Below are 20,151 nucleotides of genomic sequence, written 5' to 3' on the forward strand. Positions count from 1 at the left end.
GCCACCAGCCATGCATTGATTGCCCACATGCCCCCTCAGAACACCAACTGCCACACCCCTAAAAAAATTTTATGCATGAATGTATGAACATATCACAGCGCAACAGATTATTGCTGCCATGTGACACCATCACTGATGACCTGCATCTCTTCCATCCCCCAGGCACCGATGAGGCATGCAGGACATGGGTGCAAGTTCATCCACTGCACGGCAAGGGAGCAGGGCCACCGCCACCACCCAGCCCAAGAAACTGCCCAGAGCAACAGGCAGTGTGCCACACCGGGCAGTAACCCTGCAGGAAACACCTGCACCACCTGTCCAGCAGCAGCCACCCACAACAGTGGGAGGCGTTTCTATTCATGCTCCGCCAACCACCGCAGACGTTGTGGATGCAGAGGTGGAAAATGAGGGTAACATCATGTCCGGCACACCCACCCCAAGCCCCATTACCAGCATCCCTACCCCTACAGAGGCAGAGAGCATGTACGTTCCCTGCCTCCACGACTCGGACCTTGATGAGTCAGACATATGCCTCTTTGAGGAGGAGTGTGCCCTGGACGTGGGCACCACACAAGTGCCATCCAACACCCTGCCTACCACCACCCTGCCTACCACCACCCCGGTCACCAGCACTCCTGCAGCCGGTCACCAGCACCCCTGCAGCCAACAACTCCTTTGAGGCTCGCCTGTCAAGGGTTGAGGCACAACAGGAGTCGATGCTTGAACTGATGCGACAACAAATATCAGATGGAAATGACTCCATGAGGGCCATTGCCACAGCCATCGCAGCCAACACTGCTGCTGTTGAGGCATCCACAAGTGCCATGAGGGAGTGTCTGGGGGCACTTACGCAGGCCCTGCTTGCAAACCTGCCTCATATGCAGTGCCCACACCTTGGGCCAGGCATGGGACTGACCATCGACACCTCCACTGCCCCAACCCGTTCTACCTCGGCCCAATCGAGCCCTGTGCGGATGATGCAGAGGAGTGCACAGCGCTTGACCATGGCACCCCGGATCCCAAAAAAACCAAAGAAATAGAGTGGGCAGACAATGACATTTGAAAAATGTACGTTGGTCAAGGGACCAGTGTTTGTTGTACATATGGGGACATTTGGGGGTTTTGTAGGGTGGGTGAGGGAGTTTACTTGGGTATTTCTGGGGTTTATAGGGTGGGTGAGGGAGTTCACTGGGGGTTGTGAGGGGATTATGTTCACATTATCATGTGTCTGGAAAATACACCCGTTGTGTGCAAGAAAATCATTGGCTGGACATACTTCTTTTTGTGCATGTACATTTAATGTGTGATGGTGTACAGTGGGGCACTTCTGACAAAACAAGTGTGCATGTCCACATGCAGCCAGTGGGTCACAGGCACATTACTTTCATGGTCCCTGCATTTCAAAAGTATTCGTCAATTACTGCTTGGCGTACAGCATGGCCATCCCATGCATCACGTACTGGCAGGGGGGCTCCTTCGCCTCCGTCTCCATCCCATTCATCCTCACCCGGCCCATGCATGTCAATGTCAGGTGGCAGTGGTACATTCCTTCGGACGCACATGTTGTGCAGCATGACACAGGCCATGGTGATCTTTGCCACCTTCTCAGGCCTATATAGGAGTGCCCCATCAGACCTGCTAGGCAGTGGAACCGCGCCTTCAACAGGCCAAAGGTCTGCTCATTCACAACACGGGTATGAGTGTGTACAAGATTGTACTCCTCTTCATGGCTGTTCTGCGGGTTCCGCACAGGGGTAAGTAGCCACGGCCTCAAGGGATATCCTCCATCACCTGCAAGCAGATACACATAGGTGTGTGTCACTCTGAACTGCCTCCTTCAGGGAGCACAGTCATGGCAGCAGCTATTTGGTGTGGGCATGCACATGTCCCAGTACGTGTACAAAATAGTCACCTATATGCAAAGTATACTGTAAAGAGGTGCGGTACACTGGATGGGGTTCAATAGATGATGCAGGTTGTAATCATGCATGCCCTGGCAGATGTGCAGTGGTAGTGCAACAATGTTTAGCCTCCAATTCATGATGTGTATTCTTTACTATGCATGGTCACACTAGCCACATTGCCACAGTTGCCATCCTATTCAGTCATGCATTGCTTGCCATCACCATGGTGCCCTGGTTGTGCCACTTACTTGTAGTCATTCATATGCATTATTTGGGATATGTGGCCCAGTGATGTGTCATGTTCCGTTTGGCTAGTGCAGGTGAGGTGTGTTTAGATCTGCATGCATTCTCCAATCACTGGCTATTGCCACCCAGGTGCACTATTCCCCCCCTTTCCCACCCTGGTGAACTATCTTCCCGCCTTTCCCACCCGGGTACAGTAAGCGCCCCCCTTCTGCATCCGCACACATCAGTACCCCACAGCATGGCCATGGGCCTGTTGTGCAACTCACCGAGCAGCCAGGCACGTGGTCCAGCATGAGAATGGTGGTTGTGAAATGCCATGCAGCTGGCCCACTGTGTTTTGGTAGGTGCCTGTGGCCAGGAAGTGTAGCACAGACACCACCTTAAGTAGTGGGGGGATGGCAGTGCGTATTTCTATGTGGCTGGCAATGTCGTTCTGTATCATGTCCACTATGGTGGTGATGATGTCACGGTTCAACCGGTACAGGGTGTGGATCTGCTCAGGGGTTAGGTTGAATGGGCTGGGTCTGGTGCGAGGGATTGTTGGCTGCGCTGGTGGTAATTGCTGGGCCTATCTCACCCTCCTTCTCCTCCTGCGTCTCATCTGTGCTGCCTGTTGTTGCTGCTGTAGTTGTTGTTGTTGTTGCTGTTGTTGCTGTAGTTGTAGCAGTATAGGCATGTCCTCCAGCGCCATGATTACAACTGCTAGTGGTAGCATTTTGGTGTAGGAAGGGGCGTGGTGTGTAGGTGTGTTCCTTTTGTTCTGGGCCACTCATTATTGCCTACACCTGTGGGGGCAGGGGGGTGTTGTGTGTGGGTGTGCTCAGTTTATACTGGCACAGCCTCCATTGACTCCACCCGTGGGTATTGTGTGCACCTGTGGCAGCTGCCTTGTATCCTGCTTGCTGTTTGCGGGTGGTCCATGATGCCTGTATGGCCGGCATCGTGCAACCCATGATTACCGGCTTCACGATGCTGGTATTTGCATGTATGCGTGGGTCGGAATTACCCCCTGCTACCGGCGTGCCGGTATTTGCTCTCTGAAGGTGCGCTATTACCGGCACCGTTGTTTAGTGTGCCACTAATACCGGGTTTGCGGGTCTGAATGCGACGGGATGGTAAACGATGCCGGTATTACCATACCGGCATCGATTTTTGCCTTACCGGCATACCTCGTAATGAGGCCCTGAACCTTCAATGTGAGGTTTGAACCGCCACCACCAGGTCCTTGAGTTGAGCCATCCTTTCTGTCAATGCAGGTCTTTGCCAGCGTTCAGATTTTGCCTTTACTTGCTTTTTGGTGGTAGTCCTTCTTTCGGGCAAATAAGGTCTTTCAGCTCCTGATGCCTAAATGAGAACAGGACATGTGGGCAGCAGGGGAGGCCAGACCTAAGGAAAAACACAAGCCTGAGTGCAAAAGACCTTGGGTTGAGAGTAGGTGGTTTCGGAGGGAATGCAGTGTTGATCAGGTCTCCTCCTTTAAGTCATGGTGAAAGCTCCAAACAAGGAATTCAGGTTGGTAATCCAGGAAACAAGGATCGACTACAAAAGTAGCCAAGCGAAGTAGAAATGGAAGTGAATCCCACGCGCTGCTGTAGCGAGCGCAGGGAGAAGCAAGGAGAGAGAGGGAGCACAGCAGAAGACAATGGGCAAAGAAGTAGGAGAAGCAATGAAGGAAGGAAGGGTAGAAAGCCCAGAGGCTGGAAAAGGAAAATATCAAGAGGAAAACTAGCGCTTACCAGCAACCAAGAAGTTGCAACCCGCTGCAGTGTATTGAAGGCCCCATCTTAACTCCCCGCTATGAATCTCCTCCTCCGCGGCAAAGCTGGCTGGGCATTGGAGACATGGTGGCCATGTTGTCAATGGCAAGTGCGTCCCATTGGTTGGCAAGTGTCTCATCCACCAGGTATCCCAGAGGGACCACGGGCTGTTACTAGTCCTGACAATCATCCCTAATCGGAGGGGGCCTAGATATGGCTCAGGGGAGAAGGCAATGTTGTTACTTTAGGCATTTATTTTTTCCACCTCCTCAATGTCCCTAAGGGGCCCAGGATCCTATGTGTCTGGCCCGTAGTAGATGGCCTTTGCTTCTTATGCAATATTTGAAAGGATTTTTTTCTTTTAGATTTGAACTGTACCCACATGTTTCTATTGTGTATAATGATGTGATATGTAATTTGTGAAAGGTTTAAAATAACTGCCCCCCACAGCCCAAAATACAAAAAATACAAAAAACTAAATTTCACAATGTACTCGGTATGTAAGATACTATCTCATTGACAGCATGCTTTCTATCTAGCACTACACCTTGGAGAGAGTGAAAAGATGCACTTACTTTCTCTTTAGGTTTATCGGTGTTGTGTACATAGAAAAACATTGTGCAGGCATCACTCGACGACTACTGCAAAGGGTCAAAGGATCATTGCAGGTCAGCCAATATTACAACTATCGATAACAGGTACTGCAAAAGGTAACCAACCATGAACTGGTATGTACTCACATTGCGTGCTAGCTGTTGTCATCAATGCACAAACACTTGCATCATATATGAGGTATTCCCATAACATTTCAGACACCTATAGCATGCTAGCACCTTGCTGTTTCCATCAAACACTCACATTATATCACAGGTATTTACTTTAATAGGCCGGTAGTCTCATCTACAGCAGCAGTGACATGCAGGTACACTGTGCTTTTCACTGCTCTTGTGGGCATAGAGCAGCATCCCTTTGCTCTCATATTCCCACACAACTAACCTGGAGCAAAGACTCGGGGCCAGGAAGTTAAACAGGGCAGAGGGACAGCCTCAGTAATGTGATTTTCCCTTCTCTCCCAAAGCCCCACTTGCCTACATAGCTCTGCTCCCAAAGTCAGAGGATCTGGTGAACTGGACAGGGAAGTGGCATAGCAGGCGGGTTGTTCTCCTTGTGTAGTGGGCCATTAGCCCCTTGCCCCACACCCTATATGTATCTGCTTTAAGATGCCCTTTTTTCAAATGTTGCCCATGTCTTTAGGGGACATGGTCAGAGGAACAAAACACTCCACAACATGTGACCTCTTCAACAAATGCTTGAAATCAGTCATCTCTTTCCCTGAATGTATGGAAACAGAAGACAGCCTACAAGCCTGTCTCCATTTATAGCAACAATAAGATTGACAGTTGTTATTGTGTTTCTGCAAGAATGGCATGACCTGTAGGGTACAGTGAAGGAACATAGAAAAAGTGAAAGAGTGCATTGCCTTCTATATTATACAGACCTCATCCTACTACATTATTTTTGTGCCCTTTTGGTTGTACTAAAGTATCACCCAAAAGCCTAAACTAGAAAACAGTTATGGACATGTTGAAGCCACCCCTATACCCTTCCTTCATTTCTGATCATTTTGTGCAAACAGTGTCTACTTCTACATCCCGCCTTCTATCTTTCATACTTTATGGTCGTCCTGCACAGATACGGGACAAGAAAAGATGGTCATGAATGTATAAGGCATGCAGGTAGTATAAGTATAGTATGTAAGCAAGAATATTAAGTATAGTAAGGCAAGGCATGGCACTCTGTATATAAGAATAAAGTGTTCTCATCTGGATATTTGGTTTAATTCTACTTTTCATTGTCAAATTTATGTTCACCACAGACCCTACAAGAATGATCCGAAATTTGATCCTGATTTCATACGCACCAAGTCGATTGCTGCAGCTGGGCTTTGCTCCTGGTGTATAAACATTGTGAAATTCTATGAAGTGTACTGTGAGGTGGCACCCAAGAGACAGGCATTGGCTGAAGCTAATGCAGAGCTGGCAGCAGCCCAAGAAAAACTTAACATCCTTAAGAACAAAATTGCTGTAAGTTGACATGCAAAAAAGCAAATAAACTGACGCTCCATTTGCATTACCACTCAAAACAACAAATAATGTATTCTAACTAGGACATGAATAGTACATGCGACTGAGGGCGAATCTTGTCATTTGTTTGCAATATGTTGTATGTTAAATATGTATCTGTATTTTCATTTTCCACCATCTTTACTTTGAACACTGATATTGTTTGGTGAAGATGTATTTTTAGTTTTTCTTAGATAATGCATGAATTTATTTTTTTGTTATGAATTTTTGGAGATGTTAAATGTTATAGTTTATCCCTGTGTGTGTGTGTGTGTGTGTGTGTGTGTATATATATATATATATATATATATATAGTAACAGCTATGTACTGTGGTACAAAGTGTTTGGAGTGCACTCCAAGAGCAGTCCAGAGAAATCAATGTACTCGGATTCCAATCACCAGAAGTAGACCAGGCAAGGAGAATTTCCTTTATTAGTTAAAATGTCATGAAAAAAAGAAATTGAGCACAACAAAAACGACGCGTTTCGCAGCGCACACACCGCTTGGTCAATTTAACAAAAACTTTGTTAAAGGGACATTATAGTTACAAGTAAAACCAAAAACCCCCAGAAACCTACCAGTCATGGTAAGATAAGCAACCATAACTCACACCACCACCATTTACTGCTAAGTCCAACACCCAGGACATCAAAGATGACATCACAAATGGCATTGATGACATCACTGATGACATCACATGTGAAATACATTTTGATGGAAAGTCCCTACAAGGAGTTGTGTTCATATTGTTGGTAACAAGGTGTCAGGGGTGATTGGGAGACCTATCATGAAGTACTTAATCTATTAAAGAATGTACTCATCTAAAATCATTATATTGGAGTTTTGTTGTTAATACAGAAACCTAATCATATATAAACATAGGCAATGATTGTAGCATGCACCATAGAAGTACATTATTTATAATTTTGTCATTTTGAATAGGAGTGCTACCTTATCAGAGTTTTGAGTAATGTTAAAGATGTAATAACTAGCTAACCATTCAAGACTTACAACACTTGTACTGGTACAAACAATACACATGTATAACCACAATGCATACAAATCAGAGGCACATACAGGGAAACTAAAGTAAGGAAGAAAGAAACAGCATCATCAGAAAATGTAAATGACATTAAAGTTTATCTTCATGTATACAAATGAATTGTGTATTTGCGGTATGTATGTGCATATGTGCACTGTGAGCTGAGACCAAATCCTAACGAAAGTACTTAAGTAACATATGACAAGGTTAACATCTAGATATGTAGCACCTTTTTCAATTTTAATATTCTGACTGTTAGTGAAAAAAAACACCTGGCCTATATATGTCAGTGAACAAAACCAAGTGGCCCAGATATGTGATGTCATCAATGACATTTGTGATGTCATCTTTGATATCCTGGGTGTTAGTCTTAGCAGTGCACAGTGGTTGCTTATTTTACCATAGCTGGTGAATTTCTGGGGGTTTTTGGTTTTACTTGTAACCATAACATCCCTTTAACAAAGGTTTTTCATTGAATTTTATAGGTTTTTATTAGTACAACTTAACCATAACGTCCCTTTAACAAAGTTTTTTCATTGAATCTACTTTATATTTCTCAGTAAAGTACATAGACACAATAAGATTTTCCAACATTTCCATTTGCATTTTGTGTTATGCTAATGGAAATATTGTGACGTATATCCTCTGTTTCAGGGACTGGAACAGTGGATACCGGCCTAGAAGCCCATGTTATCACCCAAACGAAGCAAGGGTGGATAACAAATTCTCCGGACCATTATCACCCCCCATTCCCGCCCCTGCAATGGGGATGAAGTCCATTAGCACCCTAAGTTCCCACTGCGTAAACCTGGGGTGCTAAACAACATTTTGTCCAAGATGGCCACTATGTAAAGGGAAGACGAGGTTCCGTACAGGGCCCCTCTTTGCCTTCCAGGAAAGCCTGCAGAAGGTGACTAGAGAACCCTATGACCATATTAAACCATGAGCACATTTTTATTCCCTTTGAAACCTATCCCAATTTCAATTAACTTTACCACAAAATCAGTCCCAGGTGGACATGGCTATTTTAACCCCATGTGTTGTCCCTTGTGGTCATGGCCAGTAACCAGATTGTCCGGGTCATGACCTTATTCCATGACCCGGACAATCTGGCCACTGCCCCTGGCCATAGACTTCACCTCAGTCACCAAAGGTATATCACTATATTTTATACCTACATCATGACACTTGTCAAAAAATAAAACACGCCACATTTCCAAACCATGCTTTCAGGTCCTTGCCAATGTTCCTTAAGTTTGCTGGAAATCCACTCAAGTTTAATTTTTGCAAAAGTGTCAAATGTGTGCACATACTATAGTCATATAACCTAGGCCCCACTTGACAAAATCCATTCTGACTTTACGAAAACATTTATATCTACACATATAACCCTTTTACAAACCTTTGTGTACATATCTCAAATCGCACCACTTTTGTAAGCCTTTACATTATTTTGGGAACCCACCTCTAATTTTGCCCCCTCTTCACAGAACCCCACCAAACTTTGCAAAGTCATTTGGAATTAGGTTGGGAATAAAATGTAAAAATTTCATTCAGTTTGATTAAAGGAGTAGTGCGCTCAAAATTATTATTGTCTCAAGTGTCCGGGCATATCAATTTAAGCATACGTTTATCGGCCGTAAAAACATTTCCTATGCACCTTATTGTGGTTTCCTCACTTTTACTTATGCAAAATCGGATAGCAGTGGGTGGTCATTTTGTGCTAATGTTATCCATTGCCGCATTACCCTAAGCTCAAGTGCCCTTTCAGCATGAAATCATAGTCCCCGCCCCCGAAGCTGACATGACCATTCCTAGCGCTATTTTCTGCCTACATCCGTGACGCTACTGTGCAGCATAGCCAAATGCAGCCAGTCATCATCTACGTCCAGACGTCAGTTGACGCAAAACCCGGAATATCAATACACATCCTGTCACAGCACAGCGTGTCCCAATTCTGAATACAAAACACTATCTTTAAAGGAAACTGCAATGCTCTACAATTTAAAATGTCTTTTATTTCACGATAAATGCTCAGAGAACATTCGCCAATTACCATATTCAACCACAATGTTTAGTTGCTTTCTTTGTTCTCAATACAGAGATCATCCCAAAAGAGCGTTATGCTCATCCAACCATGGAGCTGTATCATCAACTGCCGGCTGAAGAAGCCATCAATTGGTATCTGGAAATGATGACATTTGCAGTAGGGCAGGATGTGGTTGTGTAGAAAACATAACAGAAATATGTGTCAGTAGCTGTTCTTAATTCTATTCTAATCGATCCATTACTTATGCACCGTGTGACAACTAAGAATGAACACAAATGAGAAACAGTGTAAATACAGAGAAAACAACGTGCATTGTTGGCGTCTACTATGTGACTGAGAGCTTAGTGCTATGCAGTGTGTTAAGCTTGCAATGGGAAGCCGATGCGGAAGTTGACTAAAGAATTTGAATAATACATAGACAGCATTTTAATGTAACATTAGCCTAGAATTGGGCATTAGTGGAACCTGTGCTAACACTGACGTGGACTCCATGCATTTCGGTGCTGGACAGCCCACGTGCCATGGGACAAATAAAAGTACACATTGCTTGTTTTTGAATCTGCTCACCAATTACACATTTTTCTACTGTAACACTTACATAATAATCGGCATTTCCATTCTCTTGGCGTAACGCAGAGTGTCTCTTCAAATCACTGATTTTTCATCAAATTAAATGAAACGTTACTTTGTCCAGTTTAAGTATGCTGACGCTTATCATGTTTGACGTTTTTACATACCTCATTCCATTCCTTTTTATCCATACGAATACTCCCTTTATTTCCAAGTACAGAAAACAATACAGGCTTATACCAAGCTTGCTTTTGGTAAATGGAAGGGACAAATTGCCTCAGCAGGATGCGCGGGAGTAGACAGCTCAAGGCAGTGACCATCACCCCACGGCAGCGATTCCCATGTGCACCACTGTAGCATTAGGAATATTTATTAAAAACAAAATAATTGTTTGCTTGCATGGATTTGTACACTAATTATGATTATATTTTGTAGTTAGGGGACCTTGCGCCTTCAGAACCTACCTCAAAATCACCTCGCATATACTTAATATCACAGTGCAGTGACAAAGACCTTTTTTCTTCTTGCAGCCATATCCATCCCATCCCATCCTCATGACCCCTCACCTCCTCAGAGATTATTCGATAAGTTTGACAAGTGCAATGTTGTGTTCTTTAATATGTTTTTACTGTGATGTCCGTGGACACAGGCCGCTGTCCGTGAATCCAAGATAGCAGGCTTTTCCAAAAATGTGGCGCACTTCACGCTTTTCACCACCCAATCAGCGGTTGCCCTCTAAGCCAATTGGAGTCCTGTCCGCGGAGTGAGCAGGAAAGTGTGTCCGCGGAGCGAGGTCTCTGGACCATTATCTCCTCATTCCATCCCTTGAAATGGGGGACGAAGGCCATTAGCGCCCTAGGTTCCCAAAGCGGGAACCTGAGGTGGTAAAAAAGAGGATTTTTCTTCCTACACTGGGACGCCTGTGGTGTCCTGGTGTAGGAAGGAAAATCCTTTTCCAAGCTGGCCACGATGGAAAGGGAAGGCAAGGATTTCATACAGGGCCCCTCTTCGCGAAAAAGAGAATCCTATGACCATATTAACACAAGCACATCTTTCTTCCCTTTCAGATCTATCCTAATTTCGAATACCTTTACCACAAAGCCAGTCCCAAATTGGAAGCAGGAGTGGCGGCTTGGTCATCGAAAACGTGCTTTTGTAAATTTGGTGTAAATCTGTCCAGTGGGTTTTCGTTAAAACAGGCAAAATGTAGGTACAACACATTTTTAATATCTGGGGCCGCTCCACTGACTCATTTCCTTGTGAAATCTGGGTCCCTCCGCGGACAGGACTCTTGATTGGTACGAATGGCGGCGTGATGCCCGTGGACATCCAACAAGCCGGCTGATTGGTTGGTGAAAAGTGTGATGTGCGTCATATTTTCCCGAAATACCCACCATGTTCTATCCGCAGACAGCCGTGGCTGTCCGCGGATAGCGTGGTGGCGAACAGGGCTGGGAAACATGTTTTAGGTCATTAGGAGTTGGGAAGAGGAGCTGGGAAGGGTGGGCAAGTGAAAGATGGATGATATGGGGCTATTTGTTTAGGTGGAAGAAGAGCGTGTGGGGCGAGACAGTCCGCAGACACTGCGTTAGTCTGTGGACAGGGCCTTGGGTGGACAGCTTATGTGGTGACTGCAGGCAGGCTTTATTAGGGCAGGGGAATGGAATGTAGATGATGTGAGGATGTTTGCATTGGTTAAAAATAGGCCATTGACCCGAGAATCTAGGCATGTTCATAACTACCACAGTATAATGCAGCCATGCAACCAATCATTTTTCCACACCCATTGCAGTAGTAAGTGTTTGGTGGGCAGTTTGAGAAACATTTTTGTGGTTATTTGGTGACTACAAGAGGGCTTGTTGGAGTAGGGGAGTGGAATCTGGATGATATGGTGATATTGTCATTGGTGAAATATAGGTTTGGCAGTCTATTTTGATGTCTGCAGATGGTGTTTGAATTCGGAAGTTATGGCAAGTTGTGGTGTGTTGGTTGTGGCCAGTGGCCAGATTCTTGGGTGCATGGCTGTATTATGCTGTGGTGGTTTTGGCCATGCACCCAAGAATCTAGGGACTGGCCACAACCACCACAGCATAATATGGCCATGCACCCAAGAATCTGGCCACTGGCTACAAGCATTGTAATAATATGTGTACAGAAATGGAATTCGGCCATTGGAAAGAACCATTACAATAATACGTGTATAGTCATTATACATACTGTATGGGCAGTGTATAGTTTTGGAACACAGTGACACAATAACATTGAAGTGGAAATGGAACTTTTCATTGATGTTCCATTGGGGGTAGAGGTTGATGTTCTTGTACATGGTAATGCAGGATAAATCTTTGCCTCTTTCTCTGTAAAAAACATAGCAGAATATGTTAAGTAAGGTACTTCACAATGTCGCATTGCACACAATCTCACATATTCATGTACTTTTTAGACCCTCAAAATGAGTACATTGCAAGTACTATACTTCAAACAACATTACAGTGCGTTACTGCAGATGGTATTTATTTGTCAAACATTGGAAATGCCATGTTCCTTTTTAATGTAAGGAATGCTTTGAAGAGGTTCATGTAAGCCTGTAAGGAAAAAACAAGAGAAAAGCCAAAAAAAATGATTAAATAAGGTGTTTGTATACAAGCCCCCAAAAAAATGAGGCTCTTTTCAGAGCCACTACTAAAGAGAAAATACCTTACCCTGGGTTTAGGTTATCTCCCGACCCCTCGCATTGGATGATCTGGCCGCGGACAACACATTAGTCCGCAGACAGCACATGCCACATCCGGGGCTTTTGAGGATGCCAAGCATGGAAATGGGACTGTGTGTTAGGGAGAATTCTCTAAAAAGGCTAATTTCCCTTACCTATAGAGTCCCCCAGCAGCTTTGCTGGATTTCCAGGGTTTATTTTTTCTCCTGCTAAGAGTGAGACTCTTTTTCCCAATCTTATGCATATTTTTGATATGTGTTTGAGGCTATTTTGTGCTTATGGTCTATGGGGATTTTCTCACCCCCATAGGTATCATCGTATTTATTTATGTGTGTTACACAGCACCCGCAGTGCAGTAACACAAGGGTGTCATAGTGACCCCCAAACATAGACTCCATACCCTGGGACTGACTACTGTCTCCCAGGGCATGCATAGTTACCATTGACTTTGCTAGTCAATAGTTATGAACAAAACCAGTACACACCATCTTACTATGGAGGTACTGGGAAGGGTTAATAGTTTTTCTCCAGCATTGGATCTTTCATGGATTCACACGCTTAGAATATTCCCCGTCGTCAGGCTACTAACCCTCGGTACATTTATAAAGACGTTCCCCATAGGAATAATTTTGTCGTTTTGGGCCGCCTACACATACCCCAATAGGACGTAGTGGTATAAATACCCCGCCTCCGCGGCTCCCTTCAGATTTCAACTGTCTTCCAAAGTAGTGGGATCACCTCGCGTCATCTACTATTTTTGCTAGGTTGTTTTTTCGTTTTCCTAATGTCTGGGAAAGCTCTTTTTCGTCTGTGTGCTACAAGCATATTAAATAAGGTGTATGAAGGAGATGGCCATATGGACTGTATATATTGTCTCCAACCCTCACCATTCGGCAGACAATTGTGACATCTGTAAAAGCTTCTCGCAGAAGACCCTCAAAGACTGGAATAGGCATCTGGTAGCTTGGTTGAATGACAGAGCGGGTGCGTACCCCCCTTCAGAGGTAGGCTCCATGCATAGCTTGGCCTCAACATCTAAATCTCTAGGGGCCCCCCGCCGTTCCGTATCAGCTGAACCTCCGGTGAAGAAAGTACGTTCGATGGGGAAAAGCTCAACGGAAAAACATTCCACGAGAGAATATTGGTTGAAAACGAAAACCTTGTCGTCTTCCTCCTCGTCAAAGAAGGAGAGAAAAGACCTGTCAAGATCCTCCTCAGGCGATCATCATAGATCATCTTCGAGTCGAGATTCTTCAAAACACAAATCAAGTTGAAAAAAGGCGGGAACGCCTCAAGGCTCTGTGCATCCACCTGCGTCGTCGACAGGGGTTCGATTGTCGACACCCTCACTACCATTGACGCAGATCGTCTCTTCAGGGGTTCCGCCGAGTCAGGTGATGGCGACGACGATGGTGACAATCGAGAAATTAGCCTCGTCGACGGAGGCTCCACAGGAGGGCAGGCGACCGGAGGTGTATGACACGGTTTTACCGGAAACCTTGTTGCAGCAGGAGGCAACCTTGTTCATATCCTCCGTGGAGGACGAACGTGAGCAGGTGGCTGGGCCTGCAGAACTCGGGTTGCAAGGGGTTAGCACTCTGACTCTTTCAAGCGGGGTGAATATCCCGGTTACAACTCCATTACTTAAGCCTCAGACTGTTTTATCCCTGGAAGTTTTGTCTACATTACAGACCTTGTTGAAAAAATTGGATGCAAAGTTACCTCAGGTGGCTGCTCCAGCGAGACCAGTCAACGACGAGCCAGGCCCTTCCCATCGACCGACTCCTATGGCATTGACGGCGGCGCCGGTCCATGAAGGCCTTCCATGTGCACGCCCGGAAGTAGGAGAACTGCCGGAATCCGAGTCATAGAGAGAGTCTTTATCGGATGTATCGTTATCCCCCTCTAGAGACCCGACCTGGGAGTCGGAGGCGGAGATGGAAGCACCAAGAAGCCCAGCCCAACCGTCACCTCCGGATGACATTGGTTCTTTCCACACAATGATGGATAAGGCTTGTACCGAATTTGGGCTGGCCCAGGAGGAGGAAAGAAAAGACTGTTTTTTGTTCGATCATATGGGAAAGAGGAGAGAATCAGTGTTTTCGGTCCCCATTTTATATCATGTATGGCAAGAGGGACTACAAACGATGCGTCATCCGTTCTCAGAGCTGGCGATTAAAGGAAGACTGGAAAAGAAATTTAAGGCTCCTGAGTCTACTCCGAAATCTTTGTCCTCTCAACCTTCTCCAGAGTCAGTGGTATCGGCGGCTGCTGCAAGAAAGGCAATGTCTCAACATAAATGCACGACTCCTCCAGAGAATGAAGCCAGAAGACAAGATGCCTTTGGCAAGAAGGTGTTGTCGGTGGGTGCAACAATGGTGAAGGTGGCCAATTCCCTAGCTATTATGGCGAGGTATGACAGAGAGAATGACAGAGAGATGTGGCATCGTTTAGCATGTATACTGGAACATCTGCTGGACGAACACAGAAAGGTTGCGATGTTACTTGTTCGAGAAGGGGAAGAGGCCTCTAATCACTCTGTAAATATTGCTGTAGACCTAGCAGAATCAGGCTTTAAGCAAGTTAACAAGGAGTAATTCTGAGAAGACAGGCCTGGCTCAAATGCACCAACCTTCGACCTGAAGTGCAATATAAAGTGTTGGATATGCCTTTTGAAGGGGACCTTCTTTTTGGGGAGAAGGTGGACGAGGCCTTGAAAGGCATGAAAGAAGACTCGGACACAGCACGCTCTCTTGGGGCTCTCCAGAGTGGCAGAAGTTTTCGTTTGTTTCGCCCCTTTAGAGGAGCGTCAGGAAATTCCCGGTTCTCGTCATCAAGGGACTGTACTTTCAATAGACCGTCGTACTCATCTCAGGGCTACAGGCGGGCTTCTCAAACCGCAAGAAGACGTCGAAACTATCAAGCCTCAAGGAAAAGGGGAGGTTACTCATCGTCGTCGAAGGACAAACAATCAAAAGACCAGCAATGACGAGTTTCAGAACGTCCTGGGAGTCAGGGTGTTTCACTCTGTAGATGAGTGGGAAAAGATAACCTCAGACCGGTGGGTATTGGACAGTGTGAAGTTCGGTCATTCCTTACAATTCAAAATCAAGCCTTCACACATCCCACCAGTGTTTTCGGCTCAACCCCACCTGAAAATTTTAAAACCGGAGGTAGTACTTATGCTACAAAAAGGGGCTATAGAATTGGTACCTGTGTCACAGAGAGGTCAAGGAGTGTACTCCCGATACTTCGTCTTGAAGAAACCCAACGGAAAATGGCATCCCATTCTCAACCTTCGAGACCTCAACAAAACATTAAAAAATGTGAAATTCAAAATGCTCAGGTCGATTCAACAGGGGGATTTTCTGGTGTCGTTGGATCTCCAGGACGTGTACTTTTGTATACCAATGCATCGACGACACAGAAAGTTCCTAAGGTTTGTAGTCGGGCGGACCCACTATGAGTTCACAGTGCTCCCATTCGGATTAAAATCATCTCCCAGGACGTTCACAAAGTGCCTAGCCCCGGTAGCAGCATGGTTAAGAAAACAGGGTCATCATGTTTACCCTTATCTGGACGATTGGTTAGTGAGGGGGTTGTCCCCTAGGAAAACGCAAGCAAGTCTAGAGGCCACCATGAAACTTCTGCGACGACTAGGATTTGCGGTCAACTTCGAAAAGTCCTCATTAACTCATTCAAGGAGCTTAGTGTTGGGTGCAGAGTTCAAAACTCAGTCAGGATTGGTGAGACCATCTGTGGAGAGGATTCACAGGCTCAATCGGCTGGCAAGGCAATGGAGAGTCAACATGTGTATCCCCTTGGTGAACAACTGTCGCCTCTTCATGAGCCCAATTCAAGAATTCCTGGCAGACCAATGGGCCCAGAGCCAAGGACTTTGGTCGGACAAACTGACCATCAACAACTAGCTCCTACGAGCACTTCGATGGTGGCAAGACTTCAAAAACCTATCCAGAGGGGTCCCCCTGCAGGAACCAGAGTTTCACATGACGATAGTGACGGATGCGTCTCTGACTGGATGGGGAGCGCATCTGGGCTCTATTCAAACTCAAGGCCGGTGGTCGTCGGAGGAGTCAGCCCTTCATATCACATGCTGGAGTTGAGGGCAGTGCGTTGGGCTTTGAAAGCTTTTCTGCCACACATAAAAGGATCAGTGGTGAGAATACTGACTGACAACACGACAACAATGTTTTACTTGAGAAAACAAGGAGGTACTCGCTCCAGAACTCTTTCCACCGAAGCTTAGGAAGTATGGCAGTGGGCTCTACAACAAAATATAACTATAGTAGCCCACCATCTTCCGGGAGTAAAAAACGTGTAAGCGGATTCTCTCAGCAGAGAAATGGATCAGATACACAAATGGGAATTGAACGAGAATCAGTTGTCAGAGATTTTCAGAAAATGGGGACAGCCTTCTATGGATCTCTTTGCGACAAAAGAGAACAAGAAGTGCGAACAGTTCGCTAGCAGATGGCCACAGCTCGATTCGCTGGGGGAAGCGTTCTCCTTCCCATGGACGGACAAGTTTCTATACACTTTTCCCCGTTTCCACTCATACAACGGACCCTGCAATGGATTTACAGATACCGATGTCGAGTGATCTTAGTGGCTCCTTATTGGCCGAGGCAGGCGTGGTTCTCCGACCTGCTACAGCTATCACTAGCACGGCCAAGGTTCTGAACCTCCTGACCCGGGACAAAGGGACAGTGTGGCATCACGATCCGGACATTCTCAACCTGACAGCATGGCTCCTGACTTCTCGGAGTTTGGTACCCTAACTATTTAATCGGATTGCCGTCGAATTTTACAAGCGGTGCATGCTCTGTCCACGAACACTTCGTATGCATGCAAGTGGAGGAGATTCTGCATGTGGTGTAAGGATCAGCCAGGTTTAGAGCCCCTGAATATAACTCTGGAACAGCTTCTGCCATATTTGCTGCATTTAGCAGAGAGTGGGTTATCCTTTTCATCGATAAAGGTTCACCTGGCAGCCATTTCAAGATTCACGCGAAAAAGGCATTTGCCACCATTGTTTAGTGATAGGCTGATAAAGCACTTCATGAAAGGCTTATTTCTCACATTTCCACCAGTTAAAAAGTTTACTCCGAACTGGAGTTTTAACCTAGTGTTGACGGAACTAGTGAAACCTCCCTTTGAACCTATGGCTTCCTCATCTATGAAATTCTTATCGTGGAAGTTGGCTTTTTTAGGTGGCTATCACTTCAGCACAACGACTCTCGGAGATATAAGCATTAGTCATTGATCCTCCATGCTTGAAATGTTTTAAAGACAAGGTGGTGCTGGCGACCAACCCTCATTTGATACCGAAAATTCCTACTGTCTTCCATAAACATTCGTCGATTGTACTACCTACATTCTTCGCGACTCCGTCATCGGTCTCAGAAAAAGCTCTCCATACGTTGGATGTGAAAAGAGGTCTAAAGTTTTACCTTCATCGTACTCAGCAATTTAGGAATACGAGACAACTGTTCGGTTGCGTTGTGGGCCGTGATCCCGCTGGCCGATATCTGTGAGGCGGCATCCTGGTCGGTGCCACACACATTTACCCGCCATTATTGCCTCGAACACCAACATGCAGATGATGTACAGACGGGACGAGCAGTCCTACGTCATCTGTTTCAATGAGGTAAGCACTATTCAAGGGATTGTCCTGTAAAACATATATATATATATATATATATATATATATATATATATATATATATATATATATATATATATATATATATATATATATATATATATATATATATATGTAGGGTTGTTGTGGTTGTTGTTTATTTGAACCAACGTGTATGCCGCTGAATTTTCTTAAAAAAAAAAAAAGTATATATGATGAGATGATATTGGTTTGCATTCACACCGCCAAATTGAGAGTACTGCTATGCAATCTATTCTAAGCATGTGAATCCATGAAAGATCCAATGCTGGGGAAGGGAATAGTTTCTTACCTGTAACTCAATTTTTCCGGGATTGGTATCTTTCATGGATTCACATGCGCCTGCCTGCCTCCCCTACAGGCAAACAATATATACCCCATTCTACTTTGGGTGGTTAAAATCTGAAGGGAGCCGCGGGGGCGGGGCATTTATACCGCTACGTCCTATTGGGGCATGCGTAGGTGGCCCAAAATGATGTAGATAGGACACAGAAGTGTCGAAATGTTTCCTATGGGGAACAGCCTGACAACGGGGAATATTCTAAGCATGTGAATCCATGAAAGATACCAATGCTGGAGAAATGGAGTTACAGGTAAGAAACTATACTCCCACGTCCTGTCCCCTTTCCTCCATACTTATGGGACATCTCTCCGTCCTGTGGGACGGGACTGGAGCACTTTGTCAAAAGCATCCACATTTTTTCCAAAAAATTGTCCTTCCTCTCTTTCTTGCGTGGGGCCCGGCATGCGGTCGTAACCCCGCCCATCTTGGCTCCGCCCCGCGCATCGCCCATCAGTCCTTTTCTCTGCTCGATCGGGTGCCGGACGCACTTGCATCCTTAGAAGTTTTTCTTCCCTTTTATCCTCTCTGGCTCTCTCGTTAGCATTCGTTTACTGGTCTGTCTATGTGGTTCAAGCTAGACTTTCCTGATTGTTCATCCTGTCACCGTCGCTTCGCGAGGGCGGATCCCCATCCTCTTTGTTTAGAGTGTTTGGGTCCGAATCACTGTTGGGACTCCTCTTTTTACTGTGACTCCCTTTCGGTCCGGGCACTTCAATGTCGGTTGGAGCGGTGGGAGGAGGTGTTCCGACGAACTCCTCCTTCACATTTTCAGACGTTCATCGATGAGAAGAAGAAACGCCTGGTAAGTTCTTTACTTTGCAGAGCACCCTGGCAGGGGGATACCTTTCCGGGTTCCTCTCGGGCCGGGAGGGGCGTTGATCGCTCTGTCACCGGGGTTCGCCTTGAGGTGCCCTTCGGGCCTAATAATTCTACCGGAGTTTTCTCCGAGGGTCTCCGTAAGGGGCCTGTGAATACCAGAGTACGCTCCAAGGCCCCTCCTGTGGGGGCTGTTTGCAGACCCAGTTCTACTGAAGTCGTGGGATACCGGAGCTTGCTCTGAGGTCTCTCTGTCGGCTTCCCCCAAAGATTAGACCGGGGTTTGCCCCGAGGCCTTGGCTGGGATTGTTGTTACCGAACAGATGTTCGAGGCCCACGCAGATAAGGCTTTTACTGGTCCTGGGTCCGAGGTCCCTCGTTCAGAGGCTAAAGCTACCAACAGTTCTGAGAGGCTGGTCAAGGCTTTGTCGGTGAAAGCTGTTTCTCACCGTTCCCGATCTTGTGGTGACCCCAGACCTGTTCAGGGGGCAAAGAAGCAAAGTTCTTCTTTTACCGGAAGTGCTGAGGTCCTTCCTTCTAAGGCTCAGTTGGCAGTTGGTATGTCACAAAAACATTCCAGGCCTCATAGTACCGGCTCTGCCGAGGTTCCTTACTTTAAGGCTAAGATTAAGACCCCTGATCCATCGACGGGGACCCCTGCCTCACTACCTCATGTGCCGCAGTTCCCCTTAGATGAAGGCAAAATGGCACCCATTCCCACCACGACTGCGGCGGCCATTTTAGGTGCTACCCCTACAACTACGCTATCGGCCTCTGGTGTAGGGCTTGGTCCCCTGGGTGAACATAAGGTCCCTTGTGCGCATCCTTACCGGCCGGTTTATGATTGGAACGCCCAGATGCCTCTTTTGCACATTGTTTCATTGC

General features: G+C 46.0%; 1 protein-coding gene across 1 annotated transcript in view; it reads left to right on the forward strand.

Moving 5' to 3' along the window:
• DNAH17 (dynein axonemal heavy chain 17) overlaps window positions 1–20,151 on the forward strand; it is an 8,024,690-nt gene that overhangs the window by 6,276,559 nt on the left and 1,727,980 nt on the right. Inside the window, exon 60 of the mRNA XM_069655242.1 lies at window positions 5,784–5,991. Within this exon, the coding sequence (XP_069511343.1) occupies window positions 5,784–5,991 (208 nt within the window). The remainder of the gene's footprint in view (window positions 1–5,783; window positions 5,992–20,151) is intronic.

Source organism: Ambystoma mexicanum, chromosome 3q, assembly GCF_040938575.1.
Source record: "Ambystoma mexicanum isolate Mex_15411 chromosome 3q, UKY_AmexF1_1, whole genome shotgun sequence".
NCBI classification, from domain to species: domain Eukaryota; kingdom Metazoa; phylum Chordata; class Amphibia; order Caudata; family Ambystomatidae; genus Ambystoma; species Ambystoma mexicanum.